Genomic DNA, 20,571 nt, shown 5'->3' on the forward strand with positions numbered 1-20,571 from the left:
AATTTTTACAATTTAAAAATAAGAAGAAATGATGAAAATAATGATAAAGCCATGATCATTTTTTAACGCATCATAATATACAGAAAAAAGACTAAAATGATTCACAAAATAAATAGATATATAATTAATTAAATACATTAAAAACTTGTAATATAGCAGTATATGGAATTCAAAATAATTAAAAAAATATTTAATTTGTATTATTATATATTATATACTATTTTATTTGTAATTATTATTGCATCATTCTTTCTGAAATATAGTATAATATAATATAATATAATTGTTAAAATCTGAATGATTTTGAATATTGCACAAATATAGTGAACTGATGCTATTACTCGAAGGATCATTTAGTCGTAGGATTGTATAATATATTATAAGTTTTGAATGAACGAATAGTGGTTTACTTTAAATATTTGCGGCTGATTGACGATTGTAATGATTCTAATTGTACTCTAATGCGAATTATATTATTGTTGAATCTATATTCTGTGATCTATATTCTATTTTATTCTAACTGATCTGATTTAGAAGATCAGGCCCTATCGTGGACTTAGATTTTTCCTCCAATTATTATTTTCTATTTAAATGCAAACTAAGAGGGAGTTAGAAGAACTTGAAGAACTAGAATAATTGCGTTGAAGAGCGATTTCGAAGGATGGATTCTTGCGTTGGATTCACATCGCAGCGTGTGGGGATAAAAATTTTTGTGCTCGCTCGATGGTCCGTTACAAGACAGAGTAGGCTTGCAAGTGTGACTTAGCAAATGGCTGCTATATCTCTTTAAATGAAGGATCTGGAAAGTATTAGAGAAATATACTTGCTCATAAATTATTGTTAGACTATTGAAAATAAAATCCAGACTGTCTGACCGCTTCACAAATCTTAGGTTTGTCCTTAACAATAATGATCATGAGAATAAATAACTACTTTATTATGCAATTTGTTAACCGAACAATTATTGTATTAAAACCGGATAGTCTTTTATTATTTAAAATTTTTAGTTTTATTATATAAAGATAACATGGTTTAAAACATAAAACATATATCATGCAGAAATATTTATTAATAATAATAAATATCTAAAAATTATTATATTTAGATCTCAACTTTATTAAGAATTTATGGGACAAATTGAAACATAGAATTAAAAAAATTGTAATAACTTTAAAAGAAGTATTGAAACAATAATTAAAGAAAGAATGGAATAATATTAATACTGAATATTTGAAAAAATAATTTGTAATATATCACTTATATGTATTAACATATCATTTATTAGTCAAGAATCCTGAATTATTTTTAATAAGATAATTATTATTAAATCATTTCTTAAGTATGAAAAATAATAAAAAAAATTATTAATTGTTGAAAGCATTCAAATATTATTAAAATCAGATATTTCATTTAAAATACATTATTTAATAATAAAATATAATAAATTATGCAAATAAAATTTATATTATTTTTAAATAGATATAGTATTTTAATATTATATAGACTATATGTTTTTTTTTATTACCAACAAAATTATAATGCAATAAAATAAAAATTTTATAATATCTGAATATTAAAATTATTTACTATAAAAAACGGTAATGATTCTATAAAAATCATGGGATGTGGAATGAATTATAAGTTGAGAAATATTGCTACAGAAAAAAATCATAAAAGAAATTGTGATTTATATTATTTGTTTATATTAAGTTGTTGCTTTTTTATAATAAGGAATTACAAATAATGAATTATATGTATATTATATAATGAATTATATATGTATGATAGCGAAAATGTTTCTTTTTGTAAAAAATGTAAAATTAAAAATAATTATAAAGATATGGAAATGCATAATCAGGATGCATAATGAGGAAGATCAAATAAATCAAATAAATATATTTATATATATACAAATTATTCTACAATAATGTCAAGGAACAATATAATTATTCGATTGATGATTTTTAGTTGATCTATTCTTATATCACGAATCATTGCGAGTTTAAGGCCGCCTTTCTTGCCTTTTTATTTACCTTTTCTACATTTACTATTTATATGTTTATTATTCTATCTATTAATTTTGTCGGTATTATGTATACAGCAATTAATAATATAATATAACTTAAATTTATATATATATATGATTATACAGGAATATTTCTAATATTTATATCTACTAAATAGAATATAATAGTTTTTCTAGTCTTTGTTTATATTTATAATTCATTAAATAAAAATGTATTTCGGAATATGTTTTAAAAATATTTTTATAACAAAAATGAAATTTAATAATGTAACAAATATGTGTTATGAATAAAAAATTAATATAAATAATTGAAAAAAATTAATATAAATAATTTATATAATTATTAAAAATTATTTTATATATTACAATTATTTTCTTATATAAATTTATAATTATTCAATGTAATAAAACAGAATGAATTAAAATTGTATTACGGAGAAAAAAATAAGGAAAAAATTATTAAATTAATAAACGAATTATAATTTTTTTTTATCTTAAGTTATATAATTTTTGTAAGAACTTATGAATTTTTATTCAAATATTATTTAATTTTGAAAATTTTTAAAAATTGAAAATAGAATGAGATATTAAAGAGCTATAACATTGCAGATTATTAATAAAATATTTTTATTACTGTATATAAAAACCGACAATATTATAACGTATGTAATACTTGTTTTCATTAAATTATAATTACAAAAATATGTATATATTATTATATATAACTCATAAGATTTTTTTATCTTTTTAATTTTTAATGATGCTTTGTCAAATCGCAATAATAAACCAATCAGTAAATATTACTTTATGTCATTAAAGCTTGTGGCAGCATAGTTGTTTTTAAAGCTGCTTTACTTGTTATTATTCTTGCATATATTTATTGGTAAATCGATAAATTCATGCAATTTTATATTTTTTATTAATGTAATTATTTATATAAAATGACTTGGAAAATACATAAATTTAAAAATTATCTTATAATATGATAAAAAAAATAAAAAATAAAAATAATCGAAATGCTATTTTATCATTATTAAATATTATTATAATACTTATTATAAATTGAATAAAATTTGAACTATTCTATAGTATATTGTAGTTTTTTTTAAGAATATGAAATATAATGCAATTTTTAATCAGTATTTCAAGTATTTCCAAGTACATCACAAGCTTATACACGGTAATTTATATATACTTCTTCGAATCTTCAATTTCTTTTTTTTAAAAATCTAGTATGAATAATTGTAACAAGGGGAAGACCTTAGAAGTTTTTACCGGCACTTTAAGAGAGTACAACACGTTTCATCTTCTGCATTCTTTCTTAATATACATAATATCTATATACGCGCGAATATTTTACAAATCTAAAATCGAAAAAATATCATATAATTTTATCATTGTTATATACAGAATAATCTCAGAAATATTGGCTTTTTACAGAATAAATACATTTTTAAAATCATTACAGTTTTCTTTTTTTTAACAATTTCAAATGAACGAATGATCTTTCATTCAGGTATACATATATTGTCTTCAGTGAAATACATTACATTATAACGAATATCAAAGCAATATTCAAAACTTCGAAAATATTTGTGCAATGAAACACGTTTATTCGATATTTATATAATATTTTAAAATCTTTCGATTTTAAATATTTTCTAATAATTTGTTACCAATTGCAAAAACTCACGAATAAATATTTATATTTATATTTTTTTTTTCTGTTTAGAATTACTTTCTTTTCTCCTATTGATATTCAATCAGAGTTGAAAGAATTAATATTTTCAATACTGCAGAAAGTAAATTTCATATTATAAAAAATCATTCGAATATTAATTTATTTTGATATTCAATTTTAATATCAATTTTATAATCATAAGTTTATTAATTTTTCATAATTGTTAGTTTTATGATGGCAAGTAATAATTTGCTAAGTACAAATGGCATGACTCTATTAGTTGCGCGGTACAAAATTTATACCTCATTTTACGATTCAAGTTATCAAAAGTAAACAAAACAAATTATCTGATAGATGCTCTGATAGACAATTTTACTTATTGATTAACAAAATTAGTAAAAACAAGTCGTTTGTGATCTATTATCTATCTATTTATAGCAGTATTATTTGGATAGATTGGGTACAAAAATTTCGATAAATTTAAATAAATAATAAATGTCTTTAAGAAATTTAAATGTATAAATAGAGAAACGATAAAGCCAACATTTTTTATTTTAAGGATTTTAAAATATAGCTCATTTGAACCTTATTTTTTTAAATTTCTTCACATACTCCATAAAATATAATCCATCTAAATTTAATTATTCTATCTATATTAATAGAACAATTAGATTAAGTTATATTTTATGGAATGAAAAAGCAATAAAAGAATTTTTCAAAATTAAAAAAAGTAATTGCATATTTATCGTTTCTTATGAATTTTTTATGAATTAATTTGTATTTATTCGACTCGTGAAAGTTATATTATTTATTATTCAATTTATTATAAATACTCTTATGAAAGTTATAAGGATATGTTATAAGGATATATGTAAAAAAAATTTAGAGAATAGATTATAATAATACTTTTTCACTCGATTTTAAAACAAATATTGTCCAATTTAATTATTGAAAAAAAAAGAAACAGATAAAAATCGAAGATAATAATCTAAATTATAATTAAGAGGAAGAAAAAAAAAATAAAAGACTAAAATTAATGCAATGGAATGAGCAAGGATTTTAGTTCCAGAAAAGTATTTACTTGTGTCATTTTTTGTATTAATTTTGGATGATTGTATATATTTATTACGAATGATTAATATTGAATTATATTGAATTAATATATATGATTAATATTGAATTAATATTGAAAACAAAAATAAGTGATATTAGAAATACTTTATGAGAATTTAAAATTATCAGATAGAAATATCAGATAGAAATACTGTTATATAAGTTGATTTTTTTTTTCTGAATTAATAATTTTTTATTAATAGTTTGAGAAAATTGAAAAAGATTATCAGGAACGATAGTTTCTTTTATCTAAAATTGATTATTTTGAAACATTTATTTATCAAAGATTATTTTTTGATATTAAAAGTTTTTAGTATGACGTCGACAATACAGTGACAAAGTTCATCATCAAAGTTAATCATATTGAATCATTAGTTTGTAATGTATATATTTTTTTCTCAAGGCAAAAGAGTTAATTTTTATAATTAATTTATTAAATTTGGACGTCAAAATATCTATCGTAAAATATTAAAATAAAATTAATACTTTAAAATAATAAATATATAAATAATTTCACGAAATAAAATGAGTAACTATCATGAAGTAATTTGAGTTATTTCGGAATAATCTTTGAGAATATGATCATGTATTATTTTTTTGCGAAATAATTTTTAAAAAATTTTCTGCATCTATCATTTGTTTATACAAATGTCTGACTTATCATTATATTTATGATTTCTTTGAAAAAATAATTTTATATAAATTTTAATATTATTATTTAGCAAAACAATTCTAAAATTATTATGAAATATCCTATTTTAATTATTTTAATTATGAATTTTTATTATAAAAATTATTGCATTGTGCTTGTTTTAAATTAAATGGTTTTTGAAGTTTCTTGATGTCCTGATTCCTCTAGTCTTTAATAAAAACTAGTTTTATTTATATCAGATAATTTGACTCATTCAATGAGGTATGTACAACATTATTAAATATTTTGTTATTTTATATTTAAATAAATTCTTTTCTCTTTATTAGAAAAAGTTAGCAACTAAACAGTTTTAATTTTTATTATTATCCATAAAGATTTATCGTATTTAAAATATAAATCGAAATTATTTTATCAAAAGTAAATAGAAAAGATGATAAAATGAACACATATTAATATTATATTAAGTCATTCCATAAGTTATATCATCATTGAGTTTAAAGAGATATAATGTGATTAAAAATATTAGAACTTTTAACTAATTTATAAAAGTAATTTTTATAAAAATAATACATAAATATAAATTAATTGTCCTAATGTTATTATATATTTTTATTATATATATTTTATATATATTATATATTTTTAATTACCTAGAGTTATTATAAATTTAGATTTATTTTTTATATGGTTATTGAAATAAGATTTATTCTTTATTATTTTGGATAATTTATATTACTTAAAATATTGGAAATTTTAATTTGATATTATCTGTTACAGTATATAAATTTTAATATTTGTTCAATTTGATACAAAATATTAGGATGAAGAGAAAATTTTTATATTTTCGTTAGTATTCTCTTCAGAATAATTATGCTTTTATTTTTACAATTTTATTTATAATTTATCTATATATATCTATATATTATAAATAATAAAACTTTTCTAATTTTTTATATTTTCTTTAATAATTTATAGAGAAAAAAATCTGTTAATAAAATATTTGATATTTATAATTTATAAATTTTTATAATCGATTTTTATATTGAGTAATAATTATAAGAAATAACAAATATTTGTAAGAAGTTTGAAAAAAATGTTATGGTGATATGAAATATATAATCTCTAAAAAATATATATATATATCTTGGAATAATTATAAAAAAATATTTATATGTTATATAATTATTTGGGAAAAATAAATTGAATTGAATAAAAAAAATATACTGAGAAATTAATATATCATAAAAATTGTTTTCAAACAAATAATTATATATGATAATATGATATTTTATAATAATATTTGACAAAAACAATACGAATAATTCATGGAAAACATATCAAATATGTATGTTTTTATAAAAAGAAGTTTATTCTATGATTGATAGAAAATAAAATAATTTATTATAAATATTTGTAATCGAATCAAAAAATTGCAATATTTATTATAACTAATTATCGTTAATATTTTGTTAATATTAAAAAATTCATTTTTTAATTAGAATCGTATGTAAATTTTGCAATGTAAAAAAAAAACAGTATTAAAAAACTAAATTAAAAAATAATTTCCCATATATTTATTTGATTTTTAAAAATCATCTATTTAAATTATTCCAAGATCATTTGACGATATAAAGAAGTTATAAAAAAATCAATATATTATATGTACGAAATTATTTCTAATTTAAATAAATCATGAAATTATTTTTATAAAAAAAATTAATAAATATTAAGACATTAAAAATTAACATAGTTATATTAGTTTTTAAAAATAATAATATATATTTAATAAAAATTTTGTTCAATCTAATACTTCAAATGCCAGAAATATTATAAATATAAATTTTTTTGAAACTATTTTTCTATAAAATTTATATAATAAAACATTTATTTTAAAAAAAATTAAAATGTTTCATTAATATCTAAATTTTATTAATATTTAAAAAAGTTATTAAAAACATAATTAAATAGTTCATAAGAAAGAATATACATAACAAATACTATTATATTTTAAGAAAAATGATTTTTAAAATTCTATTTCTTATGGAATAACCTAATAATTATGTTGCATGATGTGATTCATAATTTTTATAAAATTATTGATTATAATTTTATCGTTAATCGCGACAATGTTTTTGCAACAGTAATAAATCGTAATTATAAAATGATGAAAGTAAATCAGAGATGTGCGAGCACTTCAACAGCAGCTACCGGAGGCGTTTGATCGCCGTTCAAAATTACCGGTTCCGATTCAGTTTGAACGATTCTAACGAGATTCGCATCTTTTTTCGATGGCGTGACATTCGTGTTTGATGCAACGTTCGATCTAGTGCAATAGCTCGGTGGTCTGCTTTCTCTAATCATGTCAGGATTCACAATGCTTCCAGCATTCGATCTATAAGTCGGTGGAGGTGAAGATGTTGGTTGCAATCGATCCAAAAGGAGCAGTCTAAGTCTGTACTCTTGCATGCTTGCCTGAAATTAGAGAGAATTAGTTTAAATTTTTTTATTTGTATATTAAAAAGAAATGGTTTGTTGATCAATGTTGAAATATTATATGAAATTTAAAATGAAAATTTTAAAACAATCGATTATTCAAATAATTAATTGTAGAAAAACCGATTAATGACTAAAATTATGACTGCCTTTAATATGAAAAATTATAATTTATTATGATTTTATTACATAATATATTATAATATTATGTATAATTATTACATATTCAATCGTTTTTGTTTTTTTCTAATCTATTTTCTCAATTTCTTTTGACTTAAAAAAAAATATTATTTATGTAAAATAGGTTTCAAGAAAAAACATAGAAAATAATATAAAAAAAAAAAGATAAGATATTCTATATTGAAATTTTGTTGTTTTTTATTCGATATCATTCAGATAATCAAATAATCAATAATAATCAACATTTTATTATAATGTATTAATTATTTTTATTTTTTAAAATATTCAAAATAATTAAAGATTGAATATAAAAATATAATTATAAATATATGATATATTTTTATAATTACATTCTTTTTATATTTTCAGTTATTTAAACTGAAACATTCAATATAGTAGAAAAATTCAATAATTTTAAGTAAAATTATTTTATTTCGAAAAAATAATTTTTTAATATTGAAAATTAGAAACAAATTTTTATTTTGTTAATTTCTCTAATGAAGATCAAAAAATTAATTTAAAAAAAAGTTAAAAGATAGAAATTCTCGACAAATAAGTCATATTATTTTTATATCATAGTTTAAAAAAATTTCAGCATTGAAATCATAAAATGATTGATTTGGCAATGATTTTAGATGATTTAATATTGATAAATTTTAAATTAGCCATTTAGAATAATATTTTCAGTAACGAAAAAATACAAGTGGTAAACGATATTTTTAAAATGTCACCTGATAACTCGGAGGTGGCGTTCTAAATTGAAATTCCGGATAAATCATGGCAGCGTATGGATGTATTGGCCTCGCTGGCGGGATTCTGCTCGAGATTCCCGTGAAACCAAAGAAACTGCTGCAATTTTCTCGACTGGTCACTCGCCACGCTACAGCGCTTACCGTTACCAGAACCACTCCTATACCTATAACAAAATGCATCATGTCACAAAAATACTTATTACTGACTTGTTTTAAAAATTTAATATCTATCATATTGTATTTATTGAATTTTCAGAAAATTTTAGAATTCTATTTATTTTTGTATAACAATAAAAATAAAAAAAAATTCGATCCAAAATGAATGAATAATGAACAAAAATAGTTGAATTAAAGATTTATCAAATAAACTTGAGATTTTAATTTTATATTATCATTATTAATTCACATAATTTTTAATAATTTTTCTCAATTTAAACTTGATAAAAAAATGATACAAAAGATTTTTTTTAAAAATGATGCAAGTACTGAAAATAATGTACATTCTATATTTATTTACAGAATTTTTTTTTGAAGTTCTAAATCTTAATATAGCATTATCATACTTAAAAAATATATTTATATATAGCATTAATATAATTAAAAAATATATTTATATATATCATTATTAATTAATTAAATAGCATTAAATATTAATTAAATAGCATTATTATAATTAATATATATTTTAATATTAGAAACAGAATTTTAAATTAAAGTTATATCTGCATCATGGTTTTCTTAAATAAAAAAATAATAAATCTTAAAAATATTTTTATTATATTTTGCTTTGATATCTTAAATTATTTTAGTTTTTGAGATATACTAATATAATAATAAATTATATTTTCTATAATAATATTTTGCAAAAATATATTTATTAAATTAATTTTAATTTAATTAATTTTAATTGTTTTAGTGAAATAAAATAATAATATTCGTCTAATTATTTTAATAACAATATTAATTTAATTATTATTTTATAATAATAAAAAATATAAATATAATAATAAAAAATATTAAAAAAAGAAGAATTAAAGAAGAGTTAAAATTCAAAATTGTGATAAAAAAATATCTCTACTAATAAAACGTGATTTAAAAAAATATATTAATATAAAATAATCAATATATAATATTTATACAAAAATATATAATTAGTGATAATATTTAATTAAATATTTAATTATTTATTATAAATCTTATTTAAAAGAAAAGAAAAGATACGAAAACTTATTAATTATTATTATTAATAATATAATAAATTATAATATATCAGCTTTTTTTTTATTCTTTTTAATTTTATATTCTTCAATTTTAGATGATTATTATAAAATTTTTAATTTTTATTATTTAATTTTTTATTAGACTGATAATATATTTATTTATATATTATATTATATAAAAATTTATTTTATTAAACATTAAATATTAAGAAATTTTTTATTTATTTATGAATACGAAAAAAATTATGTCATTATTTTATTGATGTTAATACAGAATATATTATTATATATTATAATTATTTTATTATATATTGTATTATATATTATTATTATTATATATTATAATTATAATAATAATTATAATAATAATATAATAAATATACTATAATATAATATTATTATAATATACGATATTAATATTTCTAAAAAAACAAACATCACTAATAATAAAAAAAATGTATTATTATTTTTAATATTTAAAATTATTATTAAAATATTTTTAGTAAATTCAAAAAATTTAAAATAAAAAAAAAATACAATCGTTAAACGAAGATGAAATTGTATAATAATTATATAAATAATTTATATAATTAATTTAATTATATAATTATAATTATAAATTTTACACAATCTCTCATTGCAACATTTCCTTTTACTTTTAATCATTAATAATGTTGATTTCGACTCATGAATTTTTAAAATAAATAAATATTTTTAGTTGCATAGAATATCTTATATGTACCTATATATTATTAATGAATCTCATGTTTTTGTATTACAAATAAGTTGCTATAATTTCTATTGCATAATTATCAACATAATATGCATAATTATTAATGTATTATTATTAATGAAGTGATTAATACTATTTTAAATATACAATATATAATATATTATTTTAAATCAATATATATTTTCAAAAATTTTTTGATAATCTAATTTTAATGAATTTCTTTGAAAAATTTATTTTTATTCATTTTTATATATAACATTATTTAATAATAGTAATATGTTATAATAAAATAATTATATATATGTTATTATATATATATTTTTAAAGTTTAATAAATTGTAATTAATAATTTATAGAAATAAAATTTATTAATAAAAGTATTAAGATTTTACAATTCAAACAAGAAAATTTTTATTTTTAATTATATGATTTTAATTATATGATTTTAATGCAAATATATATTATATTATATTATATGCAAATATAAAAATATTAAAAAATATTTCTTTTAATTTATTTATAATTATATAAATGTATAATCGAATATATAAATTAACAATATTTTTCTTTATTCAATTCTATATATTTGCGTATGTTTATGTATGTATAATATATATTATATATGTAATTTAATTTAATAATAAAATAAATTTGAGAAAAATACTTATTAATTAATAATTAATATAATTTTTTTATTCAAAAAATATATTTAAAATATGTAATTAAAATAAATATAATATGCTTGTAAAATCAATTAAATATATCAAGTAATATTCCAATTATAAAGATACAATTTACATTAAATTCAATAATTTAAATACATATAGTTGAAAAAATATTTCACAGAATAATTCACAGAATATTTTATATGAGACTAACTTGATATTTCATACAATAATACTAAAATTACAAATATTATTAAAATATTATTTAATTGTATTAATTTTATTTATTTAAATTAATTTATTTTAATTAATAAATAATTAATTTATTTAAATTAATAAAATGAAATTAAATTTTATTAAATTGAAAATTTTGTTATGCAAAAAATTTTAACCAATAAATGATGTATATAAATGTTGAAAATGAATATTGAATGAATATGAAGTGATCTGTACATTAGGTATATGTATAAATGAGTGAAAATCTAAATGAAATGCAACGAATAAGTAGCAAAGATGATGGAATTGTTAAGCATTGTCGCGTGTTCTCATGGAATCTCTATATGTGAAAATAGTGAGAGCTGAGATCATCCTCGAAGGAAGAGAAACAACGATACAAACTTTCATGATTACACACTCATTTACATTTTCCTCTTAGTTGCTATTGTCGATCTTTCTAGTGTTTTCATCTTAATCTTTACAATTTCTCAACTAAACTCTACAATTTTTTTTTTTATTCGATTTATTCCATAATAGTGCATTCGTATTTGCATTTTAAATTTTATTTTTCTTTCAGCACATAGCTTCGAGGCATTTACTTTTTTAATTGGATACATTACCGCTTATAAATATCCGAACTTTTATTGTTTGATTTATTGTTATAATATAGAATAATCTGAAAAATATTTCATTTGAAACAATTTTTTTAAATTTTGAATTATTTTATCATTAACTTTTTTACAATACTTATTCTGCAGTATTTATTCTGAAATTATTCAAATATATTCAATAAAATTATCTTTTAATGTAATATATTTTTAATATTTTTTTTTGTAATAATTATTAAAGCAATGTTTCCCATTTTCCGATCTGTTTTTATATAATAATAATGAATATATAATAAATAATAATGTAATAATGAATAAATGATGAAATAAATAATGAAATAAAAAATATTATTCCTTTTATAAATATATAAAAATTTCTGATAAAATAAAATAAATAAAAGAAATAATATAATATTAATAATAAAGAGATAAAAAATATTTTATTAAAAATCAACACATATTTTATTAATATTTTATTAAAAATATAACACATAAAATCTTATAAAAATTAAAAAGAAATATTAAAAATCTATCTTAGAATATTTGCTCAAATTTTATAATATATGAAATATAATATATTTGATTTATAATTATGATAAATTTCTAATAATTAAATATTTGTTGCAATAAATCTTAAGTTACTTTTGGAAATTTAATAAATAAATAAATTTTTTATATAAATAATTGCAAAGTAAAAAATATATAAAATATCTATCTAATTATAGTGATTCTTCAAAAATCATTTTACATTTAATTTTTTATTCTTCAGAATTAGTTCACAGATTGAGAATCTATATCCAAAGATTATATAAAATTTTACTTAAATATATTTTATTTTATCATGATTATTTTTATGATAACTTTTAAGAATTCTATAAATATACAAAAAATATAAAAATTAAATTATTTAATTTTTTTATCAATTATCTTATTTGAATAAAAAATATAGAAATTTAATTTTTATGAATAGAATTCAATTAAAATTTTATAAAAATTATGATAAATGCTTTATTATAGATATTTTATATATATTTTTATATATTATGTATATTTTATAAATTTTTATATATATAAATATTGACAATTTAAAATATCTATATATATTATATATTGCATAATATAGAATAGATATATTATATAAATTAATAATTGTTAAATATAAAAAATAAAAAAAGAAATAAAAAATGTATAATTGGATAACAAGATTATTAAAAGAAAATGTAAATATTAACTATCAATACTATTATAATTACTAAATAATACTATTTTATAAAATATTTAATATTACAATTACATTACAAATATATTTAAAATATAATATATATAATCTATAATATATAGAATCTGTAGTGTTTATTTATTAAATCCATATAAATCCGTATAAAAATTTATAAACTATTATAAATTTATTATTTATTATTTATTTATTATCATTTAAATATTTTTAAATATATTTTTATATTTTAGTTTTTTAAAAGATATATTTAAGAAATAAATTTTCACAAATTTTTTGAGAAAGCAAAAATTCAAACATCGAATGTTTTAATTAACATATAGAAAAGATACTTTCATTGTTTGAGAAATTAAGAACTATGAATATATTAGCATATAAAATTCAAATATGCATAATTATGACAAAAGTAATTAAAAATGAAGGAAATATTAATTTAAATTCCTCTTTCAAAAATAAATAAAATGAAAATTTTACTATTAAAATTTACTATTAATATTTAATAATTTTCACTTTAAATATTATATATTTATATTTGTAAATATTATAGTTAATGCTTATGATAACAAGTTTATTTATTTATTTTGTTAAAAAATTATTATATAAGATTATTTGTATGATTATTTTTCTTATTTAAAATCAACAATAATATAAAATTTTAATAAAAATCAGGATACATATTTGTATAATGCACTATATAAGATATATATACTAAGATAAATAGAAAAAACTTAAATAAAAATTAATTAATCTATATATGTACAAAAATGTATTATTACTATTCTTACATTGCTATTTTTAATACTATCTAAATCTTTTAACTTTTAAATTTGAACTTTTTAACTTTTATTGAATATTTTAATTCATACATTTGGTTTTTTAAATTAAATATATATTTTTAAATTATTATAATTATTATAATTTATATTTTTAAAATATCATAAAAGTTTGAATATTTTAATTCAATTTGTATTTTATAATTAAATGATAAAAATCATTAATAATCTTTATTATAAAAAATATAAAATATAAAATAAAATACAATAAAAATTTAATAAATTTATTAAATTATAAATATTTAGATACTTATATAGAAAATAGAAATAATGAATTGAAATATATTTTATCAGAAGATTTAAGGTAAAAAATATTTTTTTATATAGGTATATATATTTTATATATATTTTATGTGTAAATTTTATGCATTTCGAACATAATATTCGATTATTATAATTTTTACAATTCAGTTACAAAACAATTGAAATTTGAAGATATCTAAATCAATAAAATATAAACATATAGAAAACATATGAAAACATATAATAAATTCTTTATAGATATATATATTTTTATATACCTACGTATACGAAATATGATAGAGATAAAATTATTTCATCCTACATATTTTTGTTTTCCTATATTTCATATAAAACTTGATTTATTTATATACTTGATTTATTTAATAAGTAAACTTTAGATATTTTTATGTATTTTGTATATTTTTTACTTTTATATTTGTTTTAACTTTTATCAACTACATTCCAATAGGAAATAACTTTAAATAAGTACTTTAAGTACTTTAAATAAGTACTTAAAAATAAATAAATCATAAAGAAAAAATTAGTTTATTCATAGTTTATTTATAAGAAAATTGAGTTTAGAAATCTGTTAATTATAATGTTCAATTATATGCTCATTTGATTAAATGTATTTAATTAATGTCAAAACAATTATGCTGTTACAAAGTTATTCAACAAACAATATTTAGCATTTTTGATTTACTTGTTTTTTTAGAATAATCATCTAATTAATTTTTTTATTTTTATTCTATTGAAAATTAACTAAATGCATAATTTAACTTCAAAACTTAATTTTTTCGAAAACTAAGTTTTAAATTAGAAAATGTTAATTTTTTATTTTTATATGTACAATTAAGCTTTGCTCGATTGTGTTATATATTTGATTTATATTTATATTTTATATAGACATTTTATGTTTTATATATATTGTTATTTTTATGTACAATTATCCTTTGTTCATTTATCCTATATTATTTAATATCTTTTGTACATTTATATTAATACATTTCTGTATGTATGTTGGATATTTTAAAATTTATATAAAATATATATTATTTATATAAAAATTTGCATTTAAATTTAATTTAAAATATAATAAATAATATAATAAATATAGCTAATAACATCATTTAAAAGATAATTATACAAAAAAAATAAATACTTGCAAAAATATTTGATTTTATAATTATTTTTAAATTTTTTAAATATGAAATATTAATTATAATGTATAATAAACTTAATTTTAAATCTCGTATTTTTAAATGTATCGATAGCATGCAATTCAGTCCATGAAAAAATTAAAAATATATTTTCGTAAAAAAAATTTCTTAATTTTAAATTTTAGTTGCAAATAATTTTCAAAAATTTTAATAAATATATGAAAGTATCTCTTTTTCTCGTCTTCCTTTTTTGTTAATTTCTCCTTCTTTCTTTCAGAATTAAAAGTAGAAAATTATGATTTTAAACCAGTTATAATTAAAATTTTTGTAAGAGATATTTCATTTAGTTAATAAGTATAAATAAATAGACTGCATTTTTTTCATTATTAATTTCTAATTAATAAAACGCATTTTTTTTTTAAAATGAATTTATAGTGAAATATAAGTAACAATAAGTTAAGTATATACGTCTTTAATAAATTTTCAATAAACTTGAATATAAAATTTAATTTTAATTTAAATTATGGATTTATTTGATGTTTATAACTATAAAGTATATATTGTAATTCTTATTATTCTTACTATTCTTACTAATCTTACTAATCTAGAAATATTTTAATTTGTAAATTATAATTATAATATCATTATTTCTTCTTTTTTAAAAATTATATATAAGAAAATAGATATTAAACAAAAAATTAATTATTTTCTGTATATAGAATTTTCAAATTTAAGTACGCCATATATGATAAGTTTATTTATAACTTTTATTATAATATTATTTATCAATGTTTATATATTATTATTGAATATCAACGAATATTTTAATATTTTAAATATGATCTTTCTCACAAAAATGTTTTAAATTGTACTGTGTTATAGGAAAAGATTGGCGCAATTCGAAATTCATCACGATTCGATATATACTTAATAAACTGATTGAATTTAATGATTCGTTATATTTAATTTCTTCTTCTTCTTCTTCACTTCCATTGAATCGAAGAAAGTAAGTAATTTAGCATTATAGCTCACACAGAATCGTGTGAAATTGATTCAACACTTTCATGAATGGAAAATTTAGAAATATTCAATTATAAGAAAAAATATTTGTTAAATTTTGTTCTGATCTAATCGCTAATATATAAATTCAAAAAAAGAAAACAAGTTATTTTTTAAATTTTAAATAAATAATTTTTTTCATTATATTAAAATAATTAAAATATCAAAAATTAGAAAAAGAATTATTAAGAATTTTTTGTAAGCATATTATAAATGAATAGTAGATTTTTATAATTTTTACTTTTTTATCATTTTTTAAATTTTAGAATATTTCTAAAAGTTTCGTTTTATTACTTAGATATATAGATACTGTGTATATTATTCATATTATTATATAGAAATTAGAATGATATGAAATAATATTAAAAAAAAATGCAAAAGACCATTTTAAAAATTTTATAATATTTTATAATATTTATTAAAAAAAACAAAAAGTCAATATCTTGACATAAAATCGATAAATATTTTATCATTAACAAATATTCAATATCATTTCGCAACATATTGAATTTAAATACAATTATTAGTTAATATTAATAATATTAATAGTAATTGTGTTAAAAATTGAATTAATGATCTTTTGAATTAATTCCTTTGCCTATATTTACATATGTAATTGATTAATAAATGTTATATTATATAAATTCAGTTATAAAATTATATATTATTCATGTAATAATTATATTAATTTTTCGTCTTTTATTTTATATTATTAATATTATTTTTAATTACAAAATTATGTTTTATATTTTTATACTGTTTTGTGTTATTAGAACAATATTGTAGTATTAATATAGTATATATATTATGTAGTATATATATAATTATAAATTGTGTTATTTGAACAATATTTGGGATTTTTAAATCGATATTTTTTTGTTATTAAAATATTAATTATATTAAATACTAAATAATATTAAATAATTAATTAAAAAAATTTAATATTGAATTAATTGCTAAATGAAAAAAAGAAAATAACAATCAATATTATCTATGTATTATATAAAAGGCTATTATGATAATTATGATAATTACATTTATATTATCAATTCAAGGATGCAAAATTTTTTCTGTATTTAAATTTTTATTATAAATTATATAATAATAGATATCTTATCTAATCTATTATTATTCTGTGAATATTTAATAAAAATATCTTCTATAATTCCTTCTATAAAAAAATAAAACTTATTTTTTGTTAAATATTTTTTAAAATTCTTTTACGTATAAAATAAATTAAGTGTTTTTTGATATCTTTTATAATAGATATATTTTTTTATTTTATTACATTATTTAATTATAATATTACAAGCAATTGAAATTTGTATAAAAAAAATTTTAATGAAATTAGATATAGTTCTATTTTTATTATTTGCTTTGATTTTTCCTCGCTTTATCCAATGAAAATATAAATTAAATTAAAACAAGTATGATCCAATATTCATGTCTAATATTTCTTGTATTTATTTCGATTTCTAAAACTCTTAAAATATATCTCATAATATATAATGTTATCATTTTATTAATTATTATATATTATAACTTATATAAGATTTTATATAGCAATGTATCATAACAATATAGTATGTATCATAACAAATACAATGTATATTTTGCTATTAAGCAAAATATTAACAAAATTATTAATATGCTTAATAATTATTATAGAATATATTTATTATAATATATATTTATTAATTCTTCTTTGTTCATAATTAATATGCAATTAAAATTTATAAATAGTTTATTTATTAAATTCATTTAAATTAACAAACAACAATTTAAAATTTTAAAAAATAATTATGAATATATATTTTATATATATATATATATATATATATATATATAAGTTATATATTATAAATTTTGTAATTATAATTGTAATATAATTTCTTTTCGTTATAAATTAATATTATAATATAATAGTGTAATAGTTTTTATAATGAAAGAATAAATCATTATAATATAATTTAAGAATATATATAATGGCACTAATTATAAAAATTTAAAATTTCTTGAAATTTAATAGATTCTAAATTTTCTCATTTTCCAAGAAATAACTATATAAAAAAAAAATTTTTTTCATTCGATGAAAATTAATCAAAGAACAAATTAAGAAAACTTATAAGAAAATATTTAATATTTAGTATTTAGATTTGCTTTGTCAAAAAAAAAAAAAAAAAAAAAAGAAAAAAAAAAGAAAAAAAAAATTATTTCCGAAGATCTTAATATGATTATATAAAGAAGAATCTCAATATGCGATTATAAAATTTTAAAACCAATCGAAGTTTCAGAATTTTTTTCGAATCTATTCATCCATTTATCAATTTCCCTAGAAATTTTTTAATTTTGTTTTACGAATCTCACGCTCCCTTCACGTGTAGGTGTTGATCTCTGTAAGTTAACACGTTCTTCTATTGTGAGAGGCATTCTATACGGGTCGCAGGTTACATACCCACGTTTAGAAAGTAACCAGTTGCCAGCACGCTTCTTTCCCTTCTTTTGTAGCGCCACGATCAATCGATCTCACCGATCAACGGCCTCTTACGGTTTCTCACTAATGCTGCTCTATTTCATAATTCTTAGTCAGTTCGATATTTTTTATTTCTTTTTAATATTTTTTTTCCTTCATGCGTTCTCCATCTTTATTCAATTGTTTTTACAAATTAATGATTATTTATTATGCTTCTGTGGAATTTCTTCTTCAATCAAAAATGAATTTGATTTTGAAATACAAAAAAATATGGATTTCCTTGATATGAACTGTCTTGATGCCTTTTGTTTACGATGGATTATGTAAGTCCATATTAAATCGAAAATTCATTTGAATTTAACTTTCTGAATTTATAAAATCAATTTTGACGATAATGAAAATTTATTTTCAAAATATTACAAAATAACAGTATAAAAACATTATATATATATTATTCATTTATTACAATAATAAAAATAATAAAATATAAAAATTATAATTTTAAGAAAAATTAATTTTTTTTTTAATCAATAAACATATAAAGATATATATAAATACAAATACAACTCATAAAATAAAATCATTCATGTATCATATTACAAAGAAATTAATTAAACTTGATAATTCTAATTTTAAAATAAAAATATATACATATAAAATATAATGAGTTATATATAATAAGTTATATTGTTGAGAATCTTTTTTATTTATCAGAAGTCTGAGAGACTGAAATCAATTCTTAAAATTTCAGTACTTTTTTGTTTGAAATACAATTTTGTCTCGAAATTTTTTTTCACAAGAGTGAAGCATTAAAAATTAAATATTTCTATATAAAAAATTTCATTCTATCTTGCACTATTACAAAGTTAAAAAAATAACAAAAATAATAAAGCATTAAAAAATAATATTGAGTATTAATTTCATCTTATTAAAAGAAATATTTTTAGAGAGAAGATCCATAAATAATTATGCATTTATAATTTCATTAAAATCAGAATTATTGAAATTCTCTTATAAAATAATACATAATTTTATGAATAATATTACAATAAATTTCGTAAAATTAGAAATTAAAAATTTGAAAACTCATTTATATAACTTCATTATATAAACAAAAGTTTTTTTGTACCAATAATTTAAAAATTGTAAATTAAATTAAATTATTATATAATTATTTAATTCAGTAATATATATATATATATATATATATATATATATATATATATATAT

The 20,571-nt window shown here is 16.5% G+C and overlaps 1 protein-coding gene across 1 annotated transcript in view; it reads right to left on the bottom strand.

Annotated features, from left to right (window-relative positions):
• Positions 1–7,583: 7,583 nt before the first annotated feature.
• LOC122713613 overlaps positions 7,584–20,571 on the bottom strand; it is a 112,334-nt gene continuing 99,346 nt past the window's right edge. The window contains exons 4-5 of the mRNA XM_043934219.1: positions 8,877–9,061; positions 7,584–7,944 (exon numbers count right to left, since the gene is read on the bottom strand). Coding sequence (XP_043790154.1) covers positions 7,648–7,944; positions 8,877–9,061 — 482 coding nt within the window. The 3' untranslated portion in view covers positions 7,584–7,647. The remainder of the gene's footprint in view (positions 7,945–8,876; positions 9,062–20,571) is intronic.

The sequence above is a fragment of the Apis laboriosa genome, unplaced genomic scaffold (assembly GCF_014066325.1).
Source record: "Apis laboriosa isolate Shangri-la unplaced genomic scaffold, ASM1406632v1 scaffold25_cov139, whole genome shotgun sequence".
Classification (NCBI taxonomy): Eukaryota; Metazoa; Arthropoda; class Insecta; order Hymenoptera; family Apidae; genus Apis; species Apis laboriosa.